This window comes from Pogona vitticeps, chromosome 6 (genome assembly GCF_051106095.1).
Source record: "Pogona vitticeps strain Pit_001003342236 chromosome 6, PviZW2.1, whole genome shotgun sequence".
NCBI lineage: Eukaryota > Metazoa > Chordata > Lepidosauria > Squamata > Agamidae > Pogona > Pogona vitticeps.
The window spans coordinates 73585568-73606549 of record NC_135788.1 but is presented as its reverse complement, the minus strand read 5'-3'; the positions used below and the strand labels follow the sequence as shown (position 1 = coordinate 73606549).

The 20982-nt window shown below is 41.9% G+C and overlaps 2 protein-coding genes across 8 annotated transcripts in view; one reads left to right on the top strand and one right to left on the bottom strand.

The window, feature by feature from the left end:
- Nucleotides 1-2299: 2299 nt before the first annotated feature.
- UPP1 (uridine phosphorylase 1) lies at nucleotides 2300-18047 on the bottom strand. Of its 7 annotated transcripts, none has more exons than XM_073003873.2 (8): nucleotides 17781-18047; nucleotides 15621-15676; nucleotides 13968-14085; nucleotides 11853-12011; nucleotides 8461-8575; nucleotides 8135-8344; nucleotides 5325-5471; nucleotides 2300-3415 (listed from the first exon to the last, which is right to left on the bottom strand). In XM_073003873.2, the coding sequence occupies exons 2-8, from the start codon at nucleotides 15659-15661 to the stop codon at nucleotides 3276-3278; spliced, it is 930 nt and encodes a 309-aa protein (XP_072859974.2). In that variant the 5' UTR covers nucleotides 15662-15676; nucleotides 17781-18047; the 3' UTR covers nucleotides 2300-3275. The 7 variants fall into 7 exon arrangements, with proteins under 7 accessions (XP_072859974.2, XP_078233710.1, XP_078233712.1 ...); XM_078377584.1 differs by having other exon boundaries at nucleotides 14006-14085; nucleotides 17781-17873; XM_078377586.1 differs by having other exon boundaries at nucleotides 14006-14085; nucleotides 14825-15676; nucleotides 17781-17872.
- SUN3 (Sad1 and UNC84 domain containing 3) overlaps nucleotides 17706-20982 on the top strand; it is a 67307-nt gene continuing 64030 nt past the window's right edge. Inside the window, exon 1 of the mRNA XM_073003869.2 lies at nucleotides 17706-17832. The gene's annotated coding sequence lies outside the window, so the exon portion shown is untranslated. The remainder of the gene's footprint in view (nucleotides 17833-20982) is intronic.

The window sequence follows — 20982 nt, the reverse complement described above, 5'->3', positions numbered from 1 at the left end:
GTCATGGGGTTGCCATCTTCCACTGATTGGCTTGGCCTGCATATTATTGTGCATATTGAGCAGATAAAAGTTTTTTTAAAAAATTATTTCTGTTCCACCTCTTTCCAAAAAATAGCAGACAGTGACCTGAACACAGAACTTTAAAAAAGGAATTAAAACAATTATTATTTAACCCATGTATTAGCCATGCTTCAGTTCATAACATTGACCATAAAATAGAAAAAAACCACACACAATAAAATATATAATGCAATGAACATGAGCATAAAACGCCTGTGCAGATGAAAAGGTTTTCACCTAACAAAAAGAAAAGAATGTCTAGCAAAAGGCTCTGAGAAGGGTGTTTTCATAAAACCTTGATGCTTCCTGAAATTTGGGTGAGCTGGCCTGCACTCGGTAATACAGTAAAGCAGTAAACCTTTGGAGTAGCAACAATGGAGCATGGAGTTCCTGCTCCAGTCCTCTGAAGATGCCGGCCACAGAGACTGGCAAAACGTCAGGAAGAACAACCTTCAGAACACGGCCAAAGAGCCCGAAAAACCCACAACAACCAACGGTGGCCTTTGTCCCTCTCTCCAGCCAGTAATGAAACCAAAGGGCAACTTCTGTTGTAATCATATGGAATTTTATTCCTTTGTAAATATATTTACATTAAGCCAGTAACCCACACAGAATTATCCTTGCAGTAAATAGTTATAAGACTGTTTCATAAATGGAGTGGCAAAATAAGACTGCTGGAAGAAAGAATACAACGTTCAGGTTCTTTCTGAATATGTAAGAGGGTTTTATTGCCAGACAATCAGCCCGTTTGATCTAAGACGTGAGATGTTGGAACAGAGCACTTAAGCATGTGGAAAATCGTCTCCGTCAATGTAAGAATGATAAACAAATAAATAGCCCAGATGTTTTTGTTTCTTTTTACTAAATCTGCATGCAGATTGGAACTCTCATGATTTTTCCTTCTTTCTTTCCCTTGTAAGGGCAGCGTCTGCTTCTTCCAGAGACATGGTTTCCAGAAGATCCTTCAGAATCAGAAACAGCTCTAGAAGGTTTTTCCTGCTTATACTACCTTTAAATGGATTTCTTGAATAATAAACAGGAAATTTGTCTCCCCCCCCCCCCCCCGCCATTTCCAGTTCTCAGAATAGCTACTCCAGTATTCAGGAGCAAATCACTCTATCAATACAAGTACTGTACTGAACAATTTGAACACGTGGATCTATAGTAAGGACAAGGGATTCCTTCCTACAGTGTTTCACTGGTCATGGTCTTGACATTATTGTGTCTAGACATGGGGATGAATAAAAAAACAAATCACGATATTCGTCAAAAATTGCTGATTCATTAAATATTCATCCATTCATATTCGTCAGTTCCAGAGACCCCGACAAATATGATGAATACGAATACGAATATTGCCCCATTTTTATTTATCCCCCTATTCCAATGGCCTTCCCATTCTGCCTATGGGACTGCTGATCAACTGTTTGGCAGGCCACTAAGCAACCAGGCAGCCCCATATCCACCCACCCCCACAGCCTATCCCCCATCCCCTTCCTCTCCCTACTTTAATCGCTGCTACCATCCAGCGCCACCGTCATCCATCACTGCCTGCTGAGGTGGCCTCCGCAGCCACAGCCTGCAGTAAGGGACACTGGCTGCCCTTTGCAAAGATGGTGAGGCAGCTTCCTTTAGGGTGGGGAAGCTGCAGCGTCCATCTTTGCAAAGGGCAGCCTGGATTCCCTTAACCCGCCTTAAGGGAATCCAGGCTGCCCTTTGCAAAGATCAACGCTGCAGCTTTCCTAGCCTAAATGAAACCACAGCCTCCATCTTTGCAAAGGGCAGCCAGTGTCCTTTACTGCAAGCCACAGCAGTGGAGGCCAGCTGGACACTGCGGCAGCACGGTGGTGGTGCTGCGGCAGTGGTGGCATGGCAGCAGTCACTGCCGCCTCTGGCTGTCTAAAAAACCCCGATGAACTAACGAATAAATTTGTGCTTGGGAGGAGTTTCATACTTCGTGCTTCTCTCCTCTTCCCTCAGATAGAGGAGGAACACATTCTCAACCAGAAATTGTAGTACCCAATTGAGTTCTGAGCTCAGAGTCTCACACTCTCCTGTCAATGACGTATCTACATAGCTCATTTCATTTACCCTTCCCCTTCTCCTCATGGTAAAGAAATGAGACATTAGCAGGGTCAAACTAGATATTGGCTGAAATCCTGTTGAGGAGACTGAACTAAAGACCCTTTGTGTGTAAAGTATGTGGTTTATGTCTCAAGCAGAAATAACACAGGTGAAGCAAAATTATAGAGATTTATTTAATGTGCATATTATATTTAGGCTGTAGATCTCAGGTTTTCTAGACATAAAATTGTGGTATGGTTATGTGAATAGTTTATACAGGAACAGGCTTAAGTGCACAGATCACAATTAAGTACATCCTTCATGGTTATCAGGACATATACAGTCCATTACATATAAATCTTAAGAGCTCACTCTCAGGAACATATGCATAGGATCATCACAGCCTAAGTGTGGTAACAATCACCAAAAATTTGTATATATAATTTTATTAATTTGTTGAATATCTGAATAATTCAATGGTTTTAGCTTTAATATTGTGTTTCAATGATGCAAGCCACCTTAGGAGAAAGGTGGGGTAATTTTTTTTAAAATAAAATAAATTACAGTGTTATCATTACAGTAGGATCCCATAACCATGGGATCAGTATTCAGTTTTATTCACCTGCAGTCTCACAATACAGTGGTGCCCCGCTTGACCACGATAATGTGTTCCAGCAAAGTCGCTGTACAGCGAAATCATTGTCAAGTGAAAAAAAACCATTGGAATGCATTGAAAACTGGTCAATGCATTCCAATGGGTGAAATACCTCATTGTCCAGCAAAGATCCTCCATAGGGTGGCCATTTTCGATCCCTGTCTTGCAAAGAATTGGTCCGGAAAACAGCAAGGAGCCATTTTGCGAACTGCCGATCAGCTGTTTTTAATCGTCGTCAAGCGAAAAAACAGTTCCCGAAGCAGGGACCAAATAATCGTTAAACAAAAATTGCACATTGGAACCATCAGCAAAAAACGGCATCGTAAAGCAATTTCATTGTCAAGCGGGGTCATTGTCACGCGGGGCAACACTGTATTAAAGATGTTAAAAGAAAACCCCCAGAAATACATATTTCCATGATGTAATGATCAGAACAAATTCAGTACAAATGATAAGGTGCTTAAACACACAGTACAAAGAATTAAGAAAAGAGTGGTCACTGTTTCCCCAAGTATTTCTTAATCAAATGTCCCACCAATTTCTGAGGTCTTGTCTGATACTCCTTCAGTATATCGTGAGGTGTGGTGATCTGATCCCCTTCAAGTCGGTTCAGAAGTGTTACGCATACCACAGCACCTTGAAAGAAAGAATCACAAAAGCCATTCCTCAAGTTAAATTAAAGTATCCTTATGAATACTGAGGGGGTTAAAAGGGTTTCATGTTTACACAGATAAGAGTGGTTAAAACTAGCAAGGGAAAATAACAGCAAGTTCACAAAGAGGATAAAACTATAGAAAGACATTTCGCATGAATGAACTGGCCCAAAGTTTATTTCCCCTTTGCTTTCAAACAGAACAGGGAGAAGATCATCAGGTAGTGTGATTTCTGCAATGTCAGCATCCCATCTTTTTGCTCAAAACCAAGCATTGTGAAGCCATGGCTAAGACTAGAACTTCTGTTGCTGAAGACTTAAAATACTTACGATAGGAGGGGGCAGCGTCTTCCAGATGTTGCTGGACTGCAGTTGCCATGATCCCTCACAGTTACCTCTGCTGCCTACAGCTGATGGGAGTTACAATTCAATATGATCTGGAGGGCTACAAGTGCCCCAACTCTTAAGGACTCCTCTCTTGTCTGGTTTGGAAAACTGGGTCAGGCTTCCATTCTAAATATATTCCTGGCAAAACCCACCATGGCTTATTAGCTTTGATGCTCTATACTGAACTTCTACAGATGTCAAAATAAGGGTTTCAAATGCTTTCAGATAAGACCCACTGATTCTTTAGAACTGAAAAGGACCAAATCCTAAATTACATCTTGGGGTAAGAGGAAAAAGCAATATATATCTTCCAGCAACAGACCAATTTGAAGCATTGCACATAGAAATTGAATTGTGATGCATGTTTGGCTGAGGAAAGAAACATGGCAACAGTGGGGGAAAAATTAATGAACAGAATCCTATTGGCAATTCTTAGGCACCCTTCAGTCTCAAAAGACTGTGATAACACGTTCTGTATGAGTGTCCTCTCCAGAGCACGAAGCCTGGGTAAAATAATATGGAGGATAGGCTGTTACCCAACCAGCAAATCCCCCCTCTCCACGTGGCTGAAATAGTCCAGTGGAAAGGCAAGAGCCAATACAACTGGTTCCAGCAACGTCGCAGGAGTTGCCAGAATGACACGAACTGCCTCTGGGACTCTGGCTCCGGATTTTGCCTCAAGGTTAACTCCTGAAGCCTTTTCCATCAGTGGATATAGCCACAAGGCAGCGGAGGTTTGAAATCAGAGTTTTCCTTCTCCTAGATGGGCTGCCTTCCAAGGCTGACAAGCCCCACCTACCCATGGGGGGAGATAGCAGACCATATTGGCAATATATGTTTGCATAAAGGAGACTGTCAAATCATGTACAAAATGTTGGATTCCCAAATGCTTGCCTGATCAGATGTATATCCAGAAATTCAACCAGTACCTCATTAGTGACTTAATGAAATTTCCCTTCCACAAGTAGAAGAGTTCCGCCAATATGTTCATGTACTTTTATTCATTTGACTGACCGACTAAATGAATGAATGAATGACAGACTGTCTGCTTGTCATTTCCACCTTTCTCTCAGAACCAAGAGTCAATGTTATTATGGCACTGAGTATATGTATATCAACTCTGGAATATAGTGTGAGATAGTGGTTTTCAGGTACTCTGTGAGTAGAATCTGGCATAATTTCCTTGGTATAAATTTCAGCAGCAAATTATTGCAAATTAAGAAGTCAGTGTAGGCCTGTGCTACCACATACCATGTCTGTGACTTGGTGGACTTATGCACATGTACCTATGTATTAGGATACTGACCTATATTTTTACAAGATTGTATCTCCAACGACAAAAAACCTATGTTTTAACATCTATGACAACACCAAATATTCCCAGTACAATTCAGCTAAAATTCTCAGCATGTATACAACGTGAAGTAGTATTATAACAATCCTGTTGCTGCTTCTTGCAGGACACTTTGTTTACTGTTTTATATTTGAAACATAAATTTTAGTTACCTGAGAGGCCACTAAGATTGCACATAGCTGCAAAAACTGATGATTCCATCTCAATATTTCTGACCCCAGCCTTGTAAGCTTCCTGTAAATATTGCAGTTTGTCTTTTTCAGTGTATGAGCAGATTGCACCATCAAGGCGAGCTTGGCCTGCAAGTGGATGAAATGTATCCATATGTATTCAGTGATCATGGACAAGACTCTAGAAACATGCTTGATTGGGTGAGAATTGGATGGAAGAGTTATGAACAATTCAGCTGTATCAACAGCTTTGTTTAGATCTCAAAAGCACCCTCTATAGCCTGACCCAAGATTTCCATGAAATATCACAAATGCATCTTCCAGTCACAATTTCTGTTCTGATGCTGAGGCTTCTGTCTTCAAAGCATCAGGATCTCCAGTGCTGTTCACACAGAAGATGGTTGTAATGTATTAAGCTCCTGTACAAAGCTGTGAAGAAAGCAAAAGGCTGGATGCCCATTGCTACACTCATAAGCCTGCTTGCAAGCTATCCTTCTCCCCCCCCCCATTTCTCCCTCCTATGCCTTTGTCTATGCTTTCCTATTCCTTTGACTTAGTGCTGTCAGAGGGGTAACCAAGGCCATATTATTCAAAAGGCTGATTTGGCCCCACAGAGATTAAGGGCCCATCAATTTTATTTTATTTTTATTTTTTTGCTGAGGCACCCTAGGGCTCCAATGGTTAACGGCACTTTGCATTCTGTGCCATAGCAATCCTGTACAAGCACTCCTCACTTAACAATCTACCTGTTTAATGAACTTTCAGATTTGTGACCCTCATAGATCCGTGCTTGAGTTTTCACCATGCCCCTTCTCAATGGCATGGGATTTATTACTCCTTAATACAATATTAAGGAGTATGGGACATGGTGGTGCTGTGGGTTAAACCGCAGAAGCCTCTGTGCTGCAAGGTCAGAAGACCTGCAGTCGTAAGATCGAATCCACGTGACGGAGTGAGCTCCCGTCGCTTGTCCCAGGTCCTGCCAACCTAGCAGTTCAAAAGCATGTAAAAATGCTAGTAGATAAATAGGTAGCACTTTGATGGGAAGGTAACAGCGTTCTGTGTCTAGTCGTGCTGGCCACGTGACCATGGAAACTGTCTTCAGACAAGCACTGGCTCTATGGCTTGGAAACGGGGATGAGCACCACCCCCTAGAGTCGGACATGACTGGACATTTGTCAAGGGGAACCTTTACCTTAATACAGTATTATTGCTCTTTGCTTATCGACCAGGTTGCTTAATGACCTAGTCATAAGAACAGAACTTGGTCATTAAGGGAGGAGTACATACATACATGCATACATACATACATACATACATACATACATACATACATACATACATACACACACACACACACACACACACACACACACACACACACACTTTAATGCCATACTGCTTACTGGTTCATTTTTAGTCCATATCTCTATTCCAATATTCAGGTGAGAGTAATAAGAGGCAGGAGATGCTTCATTTCAGTTCACATATACCCTCCCATCTATTTTAGTCAATTTCTATGAAATGTGTATTGTTCTAAAGTTCTCCACTTACATGTGGAATGTTATAAACTCCCTTCGATCCCTTTTCGTACAGCCATATGCTGAACAAGCAGTCATTATGTAAAAAACTTGAGAAGTTGCAAGGCACACTTGTAGTCTTCAGGAGACCCTCAAAATGGGTATAGGGCTATGTACTGTGATGTAGTACCTACTGTACCAGGGTCAGGCTGTCAGCTGTAGTGGGATGAAAGACTGAAGTGCCGGAGGTGGGCAGAAATATCTGAAAGCTTAGGGGCCCAGCCATAGGTTAATATTGTCCTGGATAACAATGCTTATCTCCAGTGGCAGAATGGAACTGAGCAAGTTTCTGCTGCTGTGCTCCATGGACGAGGATGCTGGCCTCATTGGCTGAGTAACACAATATATTCACTCAATAGCCTGATCCATGATATCCACCAAATATCTCAAATAAATATAGTAAATTAGAGATATTATGTCCCCAAACATACCCATGGTGAACTCACTGTGACTACTTTTGGTATGAATGTTCAGGTCTCTGGGATAATTCATAAAAAATAAATTCACCATTAAAAAAAGGGGGGGGCTTAATTCACAATGGGTTTTAATTCAACACATTTGCCTCTTATATCTCCCCTCACCCTCAACCCTAGATCAGTGGGACCACTCATTTGTTATAACTCAGGTGTATGCCACGTGTGTGACATGCCATTTTTATCTTATATAAATTTAATTAAAATTGACAGGTTACAGTCCAAGCCTCAGTTCACATAAACAGTAACTAAAAACATAAGCCTGCTTTTAGACCATAATATTTGAGAATACTGTTTGGGAAAATTACATCATTGAATGGACTTCCATAGTTTGAGACACAGAGAGATCGAGTGATTGAGGGAAAGAAATCTTTAAAAATACATAACTAGACTTCCACTGGGGGTGTTGTTTTGCATGTGCAAGGTTTTGTCTGTACAAAGATTATTCTTCATGGGAAAGCATTCATAAGGTATCCCATCCTTGTTACTATATGCCATCAAGTTAGAACCAACTTATAACAAGTCTAACAGGGCTTTCAAGTTAAAGTGAGACATTTAGTTCCATACTCCTAGATAGTGTGGGATTCAAACTTAGGCCTCCTGAATCCTTGTCCGTCATTCTATCCAATACACCTTGCTGAGTATCCCACCTTCCCTCTGATGAATTATCCAAATGTACTGATTGTGCTAGCTTTGATATTCATATCAATACTGTATGGTTGTACATCACTAGTCTTACCTTCATAGAAGTCCAGAGTGCACATAGTATTCCCAATAACTGTGTTGAATTGATCCAATTCTTTGGCACACTCCATCAGATCTTCAGCCAGCTTCTCATTTAAGTTTGTGTTGCGAAATACAGACTTCCCCAGAATAATCTGTTCAAACTGAGGTTTAAACATGGCATCAACAGATTGCTTGGTGATCACAACAGATCCTGGTGGCAAACCTGCATTTCAAGCATACTATGTTATCTGTTTCCTGATTACATCTAGACAATGCAAATGAATAACTGTGAATATTTAAACCATTTTTACTTTAATAAAATAAAAATTGTAGAGTTACCTATTCCACCAGATGTGCCAATACGAAAAATTGTTACATTGGAACATTTGGAATGATACAGCAGCTTGATAAGCTCATGCAACATGATAGCAATTGAAGGGATCCCCATTCCATGCTGAAATGAAAAGGGAAGAGAAGTACAAAGATTATTAACCTATTTGTATAATAAATTTTCTCTTTGTAGCACAGTGTGTTCTGGATTATGTATATGTGCATGACAAAGAATAGAGAGATTGTATGTGGGATCATTTCTCATCCTCTCTGCACTAAAGTGGGAGCAGGAAAAATACAAATCCTGTACTACATACTTCCACTAATAACATACTGTATCCAAAACAGTAACTAATGGGGAATTATCTGTAAGTACAGTTATCACTTCATAATTACACTTTGTATCTGAAGTGTCTTTGCAATGTCTAGGAACACAAGCCTGCTTATATATTCAGACTTTTCTTAGAAACCCATCTCTTAATCCCACTGCTGTCAAGGGTGAGGCCAGCAGTGACCACAGAGTGGGTCATTTTAGTTATAATGCCCCAATTTCAGAATATCCCTCCCCAGCTGTTGTACTCTTTTTAACATGCCTTTGCTTTTTTACTTCTGTACTCTGCTCTTTAAATGGCATACACATTATTTTCATATTTGCTTTTCTGTTTTCACTGTTTTATTTTATATATATTCCCCTAGAAATGTTAGCATTAAAAATGGCAGGTTCAATCTTCCAAAAAAGAAGTAAATACAAAGAAAGACGTTAAGTGGCAAATACAGATGAGAACAGCTGAAATTAAAGGAACAGCTCTTCAGCAGTATTGCTTGCAGTAAATGACTCCTATGACTTGCACATGCCGAACTCATAGTAGTTTTTTCTATTACATGGTGAAATCAAGCCCACTTCCACACTTAGGCCCTGCTCACATGAGGGAAATGTTATGTAGTTATCCACTGGTTATGTCAGTATTTTTTTCCTGGTCACATGACACAGTCAAGACTGAGACATTTTCCTGGCTAGCAGTGTAATTATGGAACATTACCCCATTGCCAGGAAGGTTGTGTTATTTTATACCGTTGTTGTATTGGTGCATTCCTTACTAGGATTGTCTGTGTGCTCTACTTGCTCTGCTTCTATTTAGAATCAAAGTCAGGAAGGTGGCACTGCGGATATTTTTTTTAAAAAATCATGCCTGATACATCAATATGTTGGTAAAAGTATGTCACTGGGGTGTGGTGGTGGCTGCCATTACATTACAGGCAAATAATCTTTTTTTCTCTCCTGTGGGAATATACACTGAAACATTGGTATGCCAATGTCACAGGGAAGGGTGACTGCCAGCACTGTTGCGTGGATATCCCAAGTCCATTGTGTGCAATGAATTTCAGCAGGAGCAGCCAGTGCCACAGAGGGACACTTTCCTAAACAGCACCCACACATGTGGAATTCCATTGCAACAAGAATAAAAGGGGCTGGAAACAAAAGTTGTGGGTGCACGGGGGAAGAGGAAAGCTGCGCGGATGGGATGCAGAGTCAAGTGCATTCATGCAGTCACCCACCTTAGAGGGAGACTTATTTCTGATATATTGACGTAACAATAAATATTATTTTTAAAATACACACACACAACTCTCTCTCTCTCTCTCTCTCTCTCTCTCTCTCTCTGTGTGTGTGTGTGTGTGTGTGTGTGTGTGTCTATATCAAGGGGCTAAACTGCCCCTTGAACCAACACAGAATATAAACTGATACCATAGTGTAGTTGGCCATAACAATCCAAATAGGAGGAAATAAATCGATACAGTGCTGCTAAATGTTTTGTGATGTTCATCCTGGGATATAAACCACATGAACATGATTCAATACAACAGAGGTATGGAAAGTATCAGAACAAGAAAACATGTTCCTTGTGTGACCAGGATCTTAGTGAAACCTACACAGATAGATAGGTACATAACAAAAATTTCATGCCCTCCCCCATTTGATGGTCTATTGCAGCGGTCCCCAACCTTTTTAGACACGCAGACTAAAAAGGAGTGCACTCGCACGCATGTGTAAAAGGGTGGTGCAGTGCTCGTGCAGGCACATACGCTCATGCACAGGTGTAAACAAGCTATGCAGGGGGGAGTGCGTGCGGGGGTGGGGGCGGTCTCTCTCCACAGCCCGGTCCAGCACAGGCCACAGACCGGCACCAGGCCATGGACCAGGGTTTGAGGACCTCTGGTCTATTGAACCTGTGTATAATAACATGAAAATGACTGTAGGCCACAGACACAAAAGTGAAAGTTGTCAAAAAGTGACCAAAGTGAGAGTTTTCCATTTATAGACATAATACAATGTGAAAGAATAAAGCCTCTGCCAGTCAAAGAGTAAATGTAGAAATATGGCTGAGGTGGGAACGATACTGATATGTTATCTAAGTATAAGCAAAAGACATTACCAAAATATTAGAGCATTTTAATGTCTACATTGGTCGCCTTTTGCTTCACTCAAGGTCCTAAAATACAATTGTTCTATCTACTATTGAATTAATTTCCCATAATAAAATTCAAAAGTGTTCTTTTGAATATCTGGAAAATAAACAGATATCTCATGGGCACATTAACCTTCACTGATAGTTTGCTTGAAGTATACTCAAGAGTGCTAGGAAAAAAATTGTATAAATGATTTATGCACATTTTTTGTAACATGCATGTTCCAGACAGTCCTCAGACATGGTTTGAATTACCATGTTGTGCTCTATCCCAACCTAATCTCTGCAAATTGAGTGAACTATCAATGTTTTAATTTTCACAGCTTTCCCCACCATTCACCAGAATGAAATGCCAAGTGCATAAGATTCAAGGGCAGGGGTGGATTAAGTGGTACCTCCCATGTGATTTAGTACTGCAATACCCACTAGCCCTGGCAAGTGTCAGTCAGACCTCAAATCTCAGTTTAAATCACAAGTGGTTCCATTTTAATTTTAATGGTAGATTTAAAACCAAACTATTCTGAAATCTTTATCAGCATAGAATTAAAAATATGTCTGGAATTCAAGGATTTATTTTCTTCATTCCCGATGGCTTTTAAATTCTCAGGGGGAAAAATGACTTTTTGTCTTGCAAAAGCTGATTCTGGTCCCCCATTCCAAACAAAATAATTTTCAAAAGCTGTTTGTTGTGAGGATGGTAGCCTGCGGCTTGGGAAAGAAAGACTCTAGGCTCCTAGACTATATGGAAAATACTCCTTGATCATATGGGAAATCATGTTCCTTTTGAAATACAGTAATTTTAAATTGTACAATTCAGGTGCATTTATAAGACTTTAAGTAACACACATATGTTTTAATACCCTGATCCCAAGGTGTTTTTTTAATGGACATTGATATCCACACCTCAGATGCATAAGTATTTAGACTACTTACACTGACTGACAGCACAGGACCTGCTTTGTACATGGCATACCGATCTGTTCCCGCACATATATTGGGATAGTCACTACCAGGGTCACCAATTCCTAGCTCTTCAGCCATGTAGGTAATAAAAGCTTTCATCCGTGAAGGGCTTCCGCCAACACATACAAACTAAGCAGATTAAAGAGAGAAAGAAGACTGTCAGAATTATTATACATCCTTCTGAGATGCACTAACACTAAGTTAGCAATAGATTTTAAGAAAAATTTTAAAACTCGAGTAGGGACTGGGTGCAGAAAGGATGAGAGTATGGAGAAAAGGTGCAAAATTAAAAGGTAAGGTGGTGAAGGAGAGAGATCACATTTGCCAGCAGCTGGGTGCATTTAAGGAAAAAAAATGGGTCTTCTATTGCCTTCCACTTTCTTTTATTCCCCAAATGTATTAGTATTGTTGCTATTGATAATGTGATCATGGAAAGCGCTCTAATCCCACTGCTAGACGAACAAATAGGCTATAATAACATCAATTCTGATCATCGCATTTGGATCTCTGTCTGTATTCTCTAGGTTTCTCTTCCCCACATTATGCACATCAGGCATCCCACTTTATTGCTTCAGAATGGTTAACCCTCATCTCAATATTCATTATCTGATTGACCTTCTAGAGAATAATTCATGGCTTTGAAAATGTTGAAAAATTGGAAGAGCACAGCACTTCACTACTCTTGGCAGGAAAGGTTAAATTCTACATTGCTACTCTTGCAAGCCAAGCCTGCTTGGGCTTTACACATATATTACACTGCTATTATGCCTAGCGCCAAGCTTCCTTAAGCTACAGCATTAGTTGTTTCCACATAAATGTGTTCCCTTCACCATCCCACCCTACTTTCACCTGCCCAACCCAACTTTCCACATCGTTTCCTCACTTACCATACCTACCCAACATGACCATTTCCCACACCTTTCCCTATAATCTTACCTCTTCACCCTTTCCCTACTGTTCTTACCCACCCTAACACTTTCACCTACTCCAGTTCCAACCAGCCAAACAGGCTCATTCCATCAGGTTCTCCACCCTCTTACCTATTTGAACCTCTCTACCAATCCTGTTTTCATCCTCCCACTGTCAAAGCTTTTGCCACCCACAATTGAGTGCCCAGCAACAAAAGACTGGATTAAGCAGGAACAAGAACTGGATCACTTAGGAATATGCAAATCCTTCTGTTCTACACCTACAAGCAACAACTTCAGGGAAGGCAGGTGGCAAGTACTTATTTTCATACCATCTGATGGTGTCATTTTTTCCAGTTTGTGAGGGCATGCTTTCTGAGCCTTAAATATAGAGGAGGGAGCAAGAGTGATTCTTCCTGACACCCTCTTTGCCTTGACACCTCTGATAGTCAAGACACAAACCACTCATGGTGCACATTAGAGATGGGGGTATTCGTATTCCTATACGAATACGAATACCCCCATCTCTAATGTGCACCATTCCTATACAAATACGAATATACCCGCATAGGTGGTGACAATGAGGATCCAGCCCCATGGGGCAGTCCAGTCCAGTCACCAATCCGCCATCGCGATTCTTCCAATAGCTCTGCGGATCGTGATTGGTGAGCCAGTCTTCAACCTTGCAGCAAGTTTTGTCCTCCCGCCTCCTGCCAGGAGTGGCTAGCCGATTGCAGTCTGTGGAGCCATTGGAAGAATCACGGTGTCCACGGCAGCGGCAGATCGGTGAGTGGACCGCCTGGCCCCATGGGGCTGGACCCTCATTATCACCACCTGTGTGGGGTTATTCATATTCGTATGTGAATACCCCCATCAGTAGTGCACATATATGTCAAGTGGCAGTGCACTCCCACAGCTGCTTGGCTGTGGAGCCCCCTAATTCTGCCCAGACAAGTATACCATTCAACCTCCCACACCGTGTGCCTCCCCACCCTCTTTACTTTTCAGAATCTGACTCCAGGTGGAATAACTTGGACTTTGAGAGCGAAAGCAAGCCTTAAACCTGTCTATGCCTGGTGTAGTGCTTGATGCCAGAGAAATCTCATAGAAGAGAGTTGTTCAGGGGGAAGGGGAAAACAAGTCCTACTTTATTGCAAAGTCAGTGTATTTTTTTAACCTTTACATCTCCAAATAAGGCAGGAAAATCATGAGTACCAGTCCCAAGGGCAAAATGATATAGGATGTCACTTTTCATCTTCTCAAGGTGTGGGTTGGGAACATGAACGAAGGTTTCCCTGTTAAAGGAGAGAGTAAGCTAGTATGAATTCATAGATTGGATACAATTAATTATCTTTAAACAAGTCAATCACTGATGACTGAAGAAATAGGATTAGAACACTGACAATACTTTAAAAAAAATTAAAAAATTATTTTAGACAATCAATCCCATTACAGATAATATAATTAACTATTCATTTTACTTACTATTTTAACATTCTAAACACGCTATTCACATCATTTAACAAAATTACACTTAATTTCAAAGTGTAATTTCCCAGTTCTATTCTAGAAAGTTACTGACCAACAAAATGAGCAATTTATATTATTCCCTAAATCATGTGACTTCTCATTTCGTTCATGGGCGTATTTTAATAAAGGTTTCCAAGTTTCGAAAAAGTGACTGTGTTTTATTTGTTTTCTGTATATTCTGATCTTATTGGTCAATTTCTCCATCAAGAGCATTTGCCGTATCCTATTAAAATGTCTGTAATGAAAGCTCTTGGGTGTTTTTCCAGCTTTTAGCAATCTCACACCTTGCCATCCCTATAATATTTGCAATTAAGTCTTTATTAAACAGCTTCTCATTTCCCCCTGTAAATGCTGAAAATAATACTAATGTTTTATTCACAGTTTTTTTGATTAGTCAGCATTTCCATCCAATTGATTATGCCATGCCAAAATGCTTCTATTTTGTGGCAAAAAATCCACTGACAATACTGACGTGTCAGATATACTGTTACTCTGGATAGCTACCTTGTGTGCTTTCTTGGGCAAACAAACTCGTAATTTGCTGGGATATGGAAATCAGGTCTGAACAATTCCTAGAGCATAATATTAAACTGTTGTTTAGTCATTAAGTCATGTCTGACTCTTCATGAGCCCATGGACCAGAGCACGCCAGGTCCTCCTGTCTTCCACTGACTCCCGGAGTTTGTTCAAATTCATGTTGGTTGCTTCAATGACACTGTCCAACTATCTCATCCTCTGTCGTTCCCTTCTCCTCTTGCCCTCACACTTTCCCAGCATCAGGGTCTTTTCCAAGGAGTCTTCTCTTCTCATCAGATGGCCAAAGTATTGGAGCCTCAGCTTCAGGATCTGTCCTTCCAGTGAGCACTCAGGGTTGATTTCCTTTAGAATGGATAGGTTTGTTCTCCTTGCAGTCCAGGGGACCCTCAAGAGTCTCCTCCAGCACCACAATTCAAAAGCATCAATTCTTCATTTATCTATTGTTCACAGAATTCAAAGAATTGCTGTAGGCCTGACTGTTACCACAAAAATGAACAAATCATATTTTGGAAAATACAATTTTGTTGCAATCGTTCTATTCTGGTCAGATGCCTAAGACTTAAATAATATCAGAATAGCAGTAGGAATTAGAAGAAACACAAGGGTAGCCAAAGATACGTATAGCCTCATATCCAGTCTTTTATGGCACTACTTCTAAGATAGCAATGGTAAAGAGGTTCTGCACTCTTGTTTCCATTTTAAGGCATTCTGCACTTTCAGTTTATACTTAATCCTAATAAATGGCAGCAGATCCTGTTCTTACTCTGAATGTTGCTCATCCACCATATTCTTCTGGAAAGCCATTGTAATCGTCAGAGCCTGAGGAAGAAGAGAAAATAAATATAAAATACAAATCAAACAAATAAATGAGATAAAGATTAGAGATTGCAGTATTGCTTTTAAAAAGGAATCCAGTAAAATAAACAACTTTGCACAAGTAAGTCTGGCATTTACTGTGTATTTACTGCAAGCACCAAATAAATACTGTCAGCCTTCTTTATGGTCCAGCTCTAACTTCCTTACATTGCTACTGGAAAAACCATAGCTTTGACTATGCAAACCGTTGTCAGTAAGGTGATGTCTCTTCTTCTTAAGATGCTGTCTAGGTTTGTCATCGCTTACCTCCCAAGAAGAAGGTATCTTTTAATTTCGTGGCTGCTGTCACCATCTGCAGTGATCATGGAGCCCAAGAAAGTGAAACATGTCACTGCCTCCATCTCTTCCCCTTCTGTTTGCCATGAGGTGACGGGACCAGTGGCCATGATCCTAGTTATTTTGATATTGAGCTTCAGACCATTTTTTGTACTCTCCTCTTTCACCCTCATTAAGAGGTTCTTTAAGTCAGCAGCCACACTATCTGGGTTACCCGGGACATCCAGATCTTTCCGGTATAATTCCTCTGTGTATTCTTGCTGCCTCTTCTTGATGTATTCTGCTTCTGTTAGGTCCCTACCTTTTTTTCCTTTATCATGTCCATCTTTGCACAAAAGGTTCCTTTAATATCTCCAGTTTTCTTGAACAGATCTCTGGTTTTTCCCTTTTTATTATTATCCTCTATTTCTTTGCACTGTTCATTTAAGAAGGCCCTCTTGTCTCTCCTTGCTATTCTTTGGAAGTCTGCATTCCATTTTCTGTAACTTTCCCTATCTCCCTTGCATTTTCCCCCCTTCTCTTCTCTGCTATTTGTAAGGCCTCCTTGGACAGCCACTTTGCCTTCTTGCATTTCCTTTTCTTTGGGATGGTTTTTGTTGCTGCCTCCTGTACAATGTTAGCAGCCTCTATCAAAAATTCTTCAGGCACTCTGTCCACCGAATCAAGTTCCTTAAATCTGTTCTTCACTTCCACTGTGTATTCATAAGGGATTTGGTTTAGATTACAGTGTATTAAATTATTGAAAGTAAGTAGAGAGTGTTAAAGACTGATTACACAGGAAAATATACGGGAAATACTGCAGGTCTGAATCACATTCTTCCCAAAGATCACATGATGTCATGGGAAATGCACATCACCCAAAATTCCCACGCCCACAATCTGTATTTTTTCCTTCCTCACCAGAGATCTTTCTACTTTTGAAAAGATGAAATCCTTTGGCTCGGCTGCAAAGCATGTGATCCGGTGCAAAAAGATCCACAGAGCGAACCCACACATACAGAAAGCCGTGCTTGGGCAAAGCGCCTTCCCCTCTTCTCCTGCCCCAAGAAGAAAGAATGAAGCAAGTGCCGGCAAGGATCATTCTTTGCCTTCTTTTTTTTTTCCCCTTCCACAACAGGAAAAAAGGGAGAAAAGGAGTTTTCTAGAAGCCTCAAAAAACCATGACAGCAACGATTCGTGATGCAGCAGTAAAGCTCTTCCTGGAACCTAACCCGTCTGGTGAGGAATTATTTCCTGAATGCTCCCATACAAGGAACTGTGTGGGAAAGATGGAGAAATAAGCATGCCAGCCACAGAACAACGCAGAACCCTGCTTCTCCGTGCGGGCTAGGTCTCTAGCCATCATTATTTCGCGGGGTGGGAGACGCCGGTGCAGCCTGAAACACTAAATAAAGGCAGAGAGAAGTGGCCGTCACTACTGCCCTTGAAGCGGGCAACAAGGTCCCCGTGTGGTTTCGCTTCCCCAAGCCGATCGCCGCCGCCGCCGCAGCTCCGGGTCAAGCGGGCACCGGCGAGGGGCGACGCCACAAGGCGCCGAGGCGACAAAGGCGCGAAGCAAAACCCCGCGCAGGGGGCGCCCTCCTTCCGGCTCTCCGCGACGGCGACGCTGGACCACCACTTTCTCTCCTGAAGGAAGACATGGAAGCATCCAGACCTCGAGAAGAAGGGACGCCGCCTAGCCAGCCAGCGCCGCGCCCCCCCCCTTTGCACACAACAGGGGTCCACACAGACCCTGCCCTCCTTCCCGGGGCCCCCCGCCATGTCTGCTTACCTTAACGAACAAAGCAGCAGGTGGAAAGAACGAGGTGCCAGAGAGCAGACAGGTAAGAGGTGCCCCCGCTCGCTCGCTCTCAGAGTCCCTGCAGTGCAAACACTGCAGCCGCCTAGAGAGCGAGGAGGTCCGGCGCTTTGGGTTGCCCTGCCTGCCCCAACAGTGGGTTTCCTGTTATTCAGGCTCCTCCAAGCCGATGTCGCTTAAGCAACAGAACACTGCAATAAAAAAAAAAGGTGACTCGGAGCCGGTCTCCTTCCTCCTCCTGATCGCCTTCGTTTCCGGTCGGCATTTGTCATCATTATTCAGATCTACCAGGTCTAGAGAAAGGGCCCGATCTTTGCCGGTTTCTTTTCCGCCACTTCGCATGCAAAGCTCTTATGGCTGGGGAGGCGCTTGACTTGGTGAACTCTTGCCTATCACAAACCTGTAAAAAAAAAACATTTATTTTTACATTTGATGGCAAGTAGTCTGGTGCTTTGCCGGCTCCTCCTCCCCCCCCCCCGGTAATGTGTGGTATAGCCTGGCTGAAATCCAGTAACAAATTCCTAAATATGAAAAGTCCGTTGGATCACTGGGGAGTTAAGTCAATCACTCACCTGCTCCGCAAGTTCCATTGATGCAGTGAGCTTACCCTATTTGCAACTAGACACTACCTATAGTACTGTACTTTAAAAGTTCACGTGTGTGTGCATGCATTCATTTCTGGTGACACACCAACTCTCCTTATAATGTACTACTCTGGACAAGTTCAGAGGACCACTAGGCGTATTGTAGTCCACAGAGCAACTGGGGCTTTCTCCCAGGCCGCCCAAATTTAGATGAGAAACTAACGGTGAATGTTGAGAAAATAAACACCAACACTTCTTGGCCTTATTCAGTTTTCTTCTCTTGAAAGCATAAACTTTATTTTGGTAGGCTATCACATTCTTCTTCCTTTTCATGGGGGCTTGTGCCTATGCCTCACAGTGGAGTAGGTGAGAGATGGGGCTGCTTGCCCCTGGTGCCAAAATGGCTAGCTATGGCTCTGGCAGCCAGCAACCTGAAATCTCCAACTGATAGCCATCTACTCCTGTTCCCCCTTTCGAAATAGTGTTGTTGTTGTTTTAGAAAAGATTTTAATTTTCAAAGCATGTGAATCTGCTATTCAGAGGAAAGAAACAGGAAGTCTTTCAGTACTGCAGAGAAGTCTTTTTGTATACAGTACTTAACAGATCCCTCTGGCTTGTGAGTCACTGTGTCGGTTTCAGATATTTGTAACACTTTGCTGCATGCACCATGCAAGTGCCCCTGTATTTTCCTATGGGTGCATGATCCGGTAAGAAAGAGGCCTCCCTTTAAAAACCTCTCTTCTATATTTGCAGCTTCAAAGATGGGAAACATGGTTTCAGGGTGTGTCAAGTGTGTACTTCAAGAAACTCTGCTTGAGAAATCAACTTGACACAGTGATGCAGCACTAAAGGAAATACCTGCAGGAAATCCTGAATTACCACACAGAACATAAAATAACCCTAAAAATCAGTGCAACTCTTCTAGCGTACAAATGCTCTTTAAAGATATAGCATTTCCATAATTTTCTTCAGTCATCACAGTTAACTATATCACCAAGGGATTGTATATGGAATATAATTAAACAGAAACTGGGCAAAGACAGGTCACCAGTGAGGAAGAAAAAACTTAAGGTTCCTTTATTCAGGAAATGACTGGACATATATTTTACATAAAATTTGTGCAGCACTGCTGTGTAAATGATGTTGATCATCCCAGAGTGCAGGACACACAACAATGGGCTCAAGTTAAAGGAAGCCAGATTTTGGTTGACTATCAGGAAAAACCTCCTAACTGTTAGAGCAGTACAACAATGGAACCAGTTACCTTTGGTGTTGGTGAGTACTCCAACACTGGAGGCATTCAAGAAAAATGACAGGTTACCTACCTGTAATTGTAGTTCTTTGAGTGGACCTGTGATTCACACTATGGGTGGTCCACACATGTGCGGAGCCTCGTTGGAATATTCTAGCGCTTCTGTGGTGCAAAAAGATACATTAGTGCAGGCCCCTCCCCCCAGTATATGTACCTTGGCACCAAGGCTCTCCCTTCAGTTAAGTCAACTGCTGTGTAAAAAGAAGGGTGTGACAGTGGGGAGGCCGGGTTGAGATGTATGAATCACAGAAGTCCATTGAATCCTATAACTAAAGAACTGGAATTACAGGTAGGTAACCCGTCATTCTTCTTCCTGGCCTCTGTGAATCACACTCTGGGTGACTTAACAAGTTACCTTACCCGGAGGAGGGTGTCATGCCAAGGTAGATTATAGTACAGCACAGTAGTAATATTACTACTCAGCACAACCAAAAGCAGCATCAGACTTCTGATGAATGTCCAATCAATAGCGATTGATAAATGTGGACAGCTGTGACCATGCAGCAGAGTCACAAATGTCAGTGAGGGGTATCCCTCGGAGAAATGTCATGGATGTCACAAATGCCCTGGTGGAATGAGGGTGGATAGTTTGTGGCACTGGAATGCGAGCAAGCTGGTAAGCAAGCTGGATAGCAGATGCTACCCACCTAGATATTCACTGTGCAGTGGTGCCTCGCATTATATTAATTCGTTCCAGCGAAATCGCTGTAGAATGAAAACATCATAAAGCGAAATTTAAAAGCCCATAGAAACGCATTAAAACCCGATTAATGCGTTCCTATGGGCTTGAAACTCACCGTCCAGCGAAGATCCTCCATAGCACGGCCATTTTCGCTGCCCATGCAGTGAGGAATCCGTCCCGGTGGCCATTTTGAAACCGCCAATCAGCTGTAGGAAAATCGTCGTTTTGCAAGAATCGGTTCCCGAAGCAGGGAACCGATCATCACAAAGTGAAATTCCCCCATAGGAAACATTGTTTTGTGATCGCAAAAACTTCATCGTTATGCGATTTCAATGTAAAATGGAGCGCTCGTCTTGCGAGGCACCACTGTAACTTGGAGGTCTTTGTAAGACTGACAAAGAATCAGCTGACAAAGAATCTGAGCGCCTGAAAGATTGGGTGCAGGCTATATAGAAAGCCAGAACCCATCTAACATCTAAGGTATGGAGAATCCATTCTTGAGGATTAGATGGAGATGGGAAGAAGAATGGAAGAACCAGGGGTCGGGATAGGTGAAACTGGGAGACAACCTTGGGCAGGAAAGAAATATCTACAGAG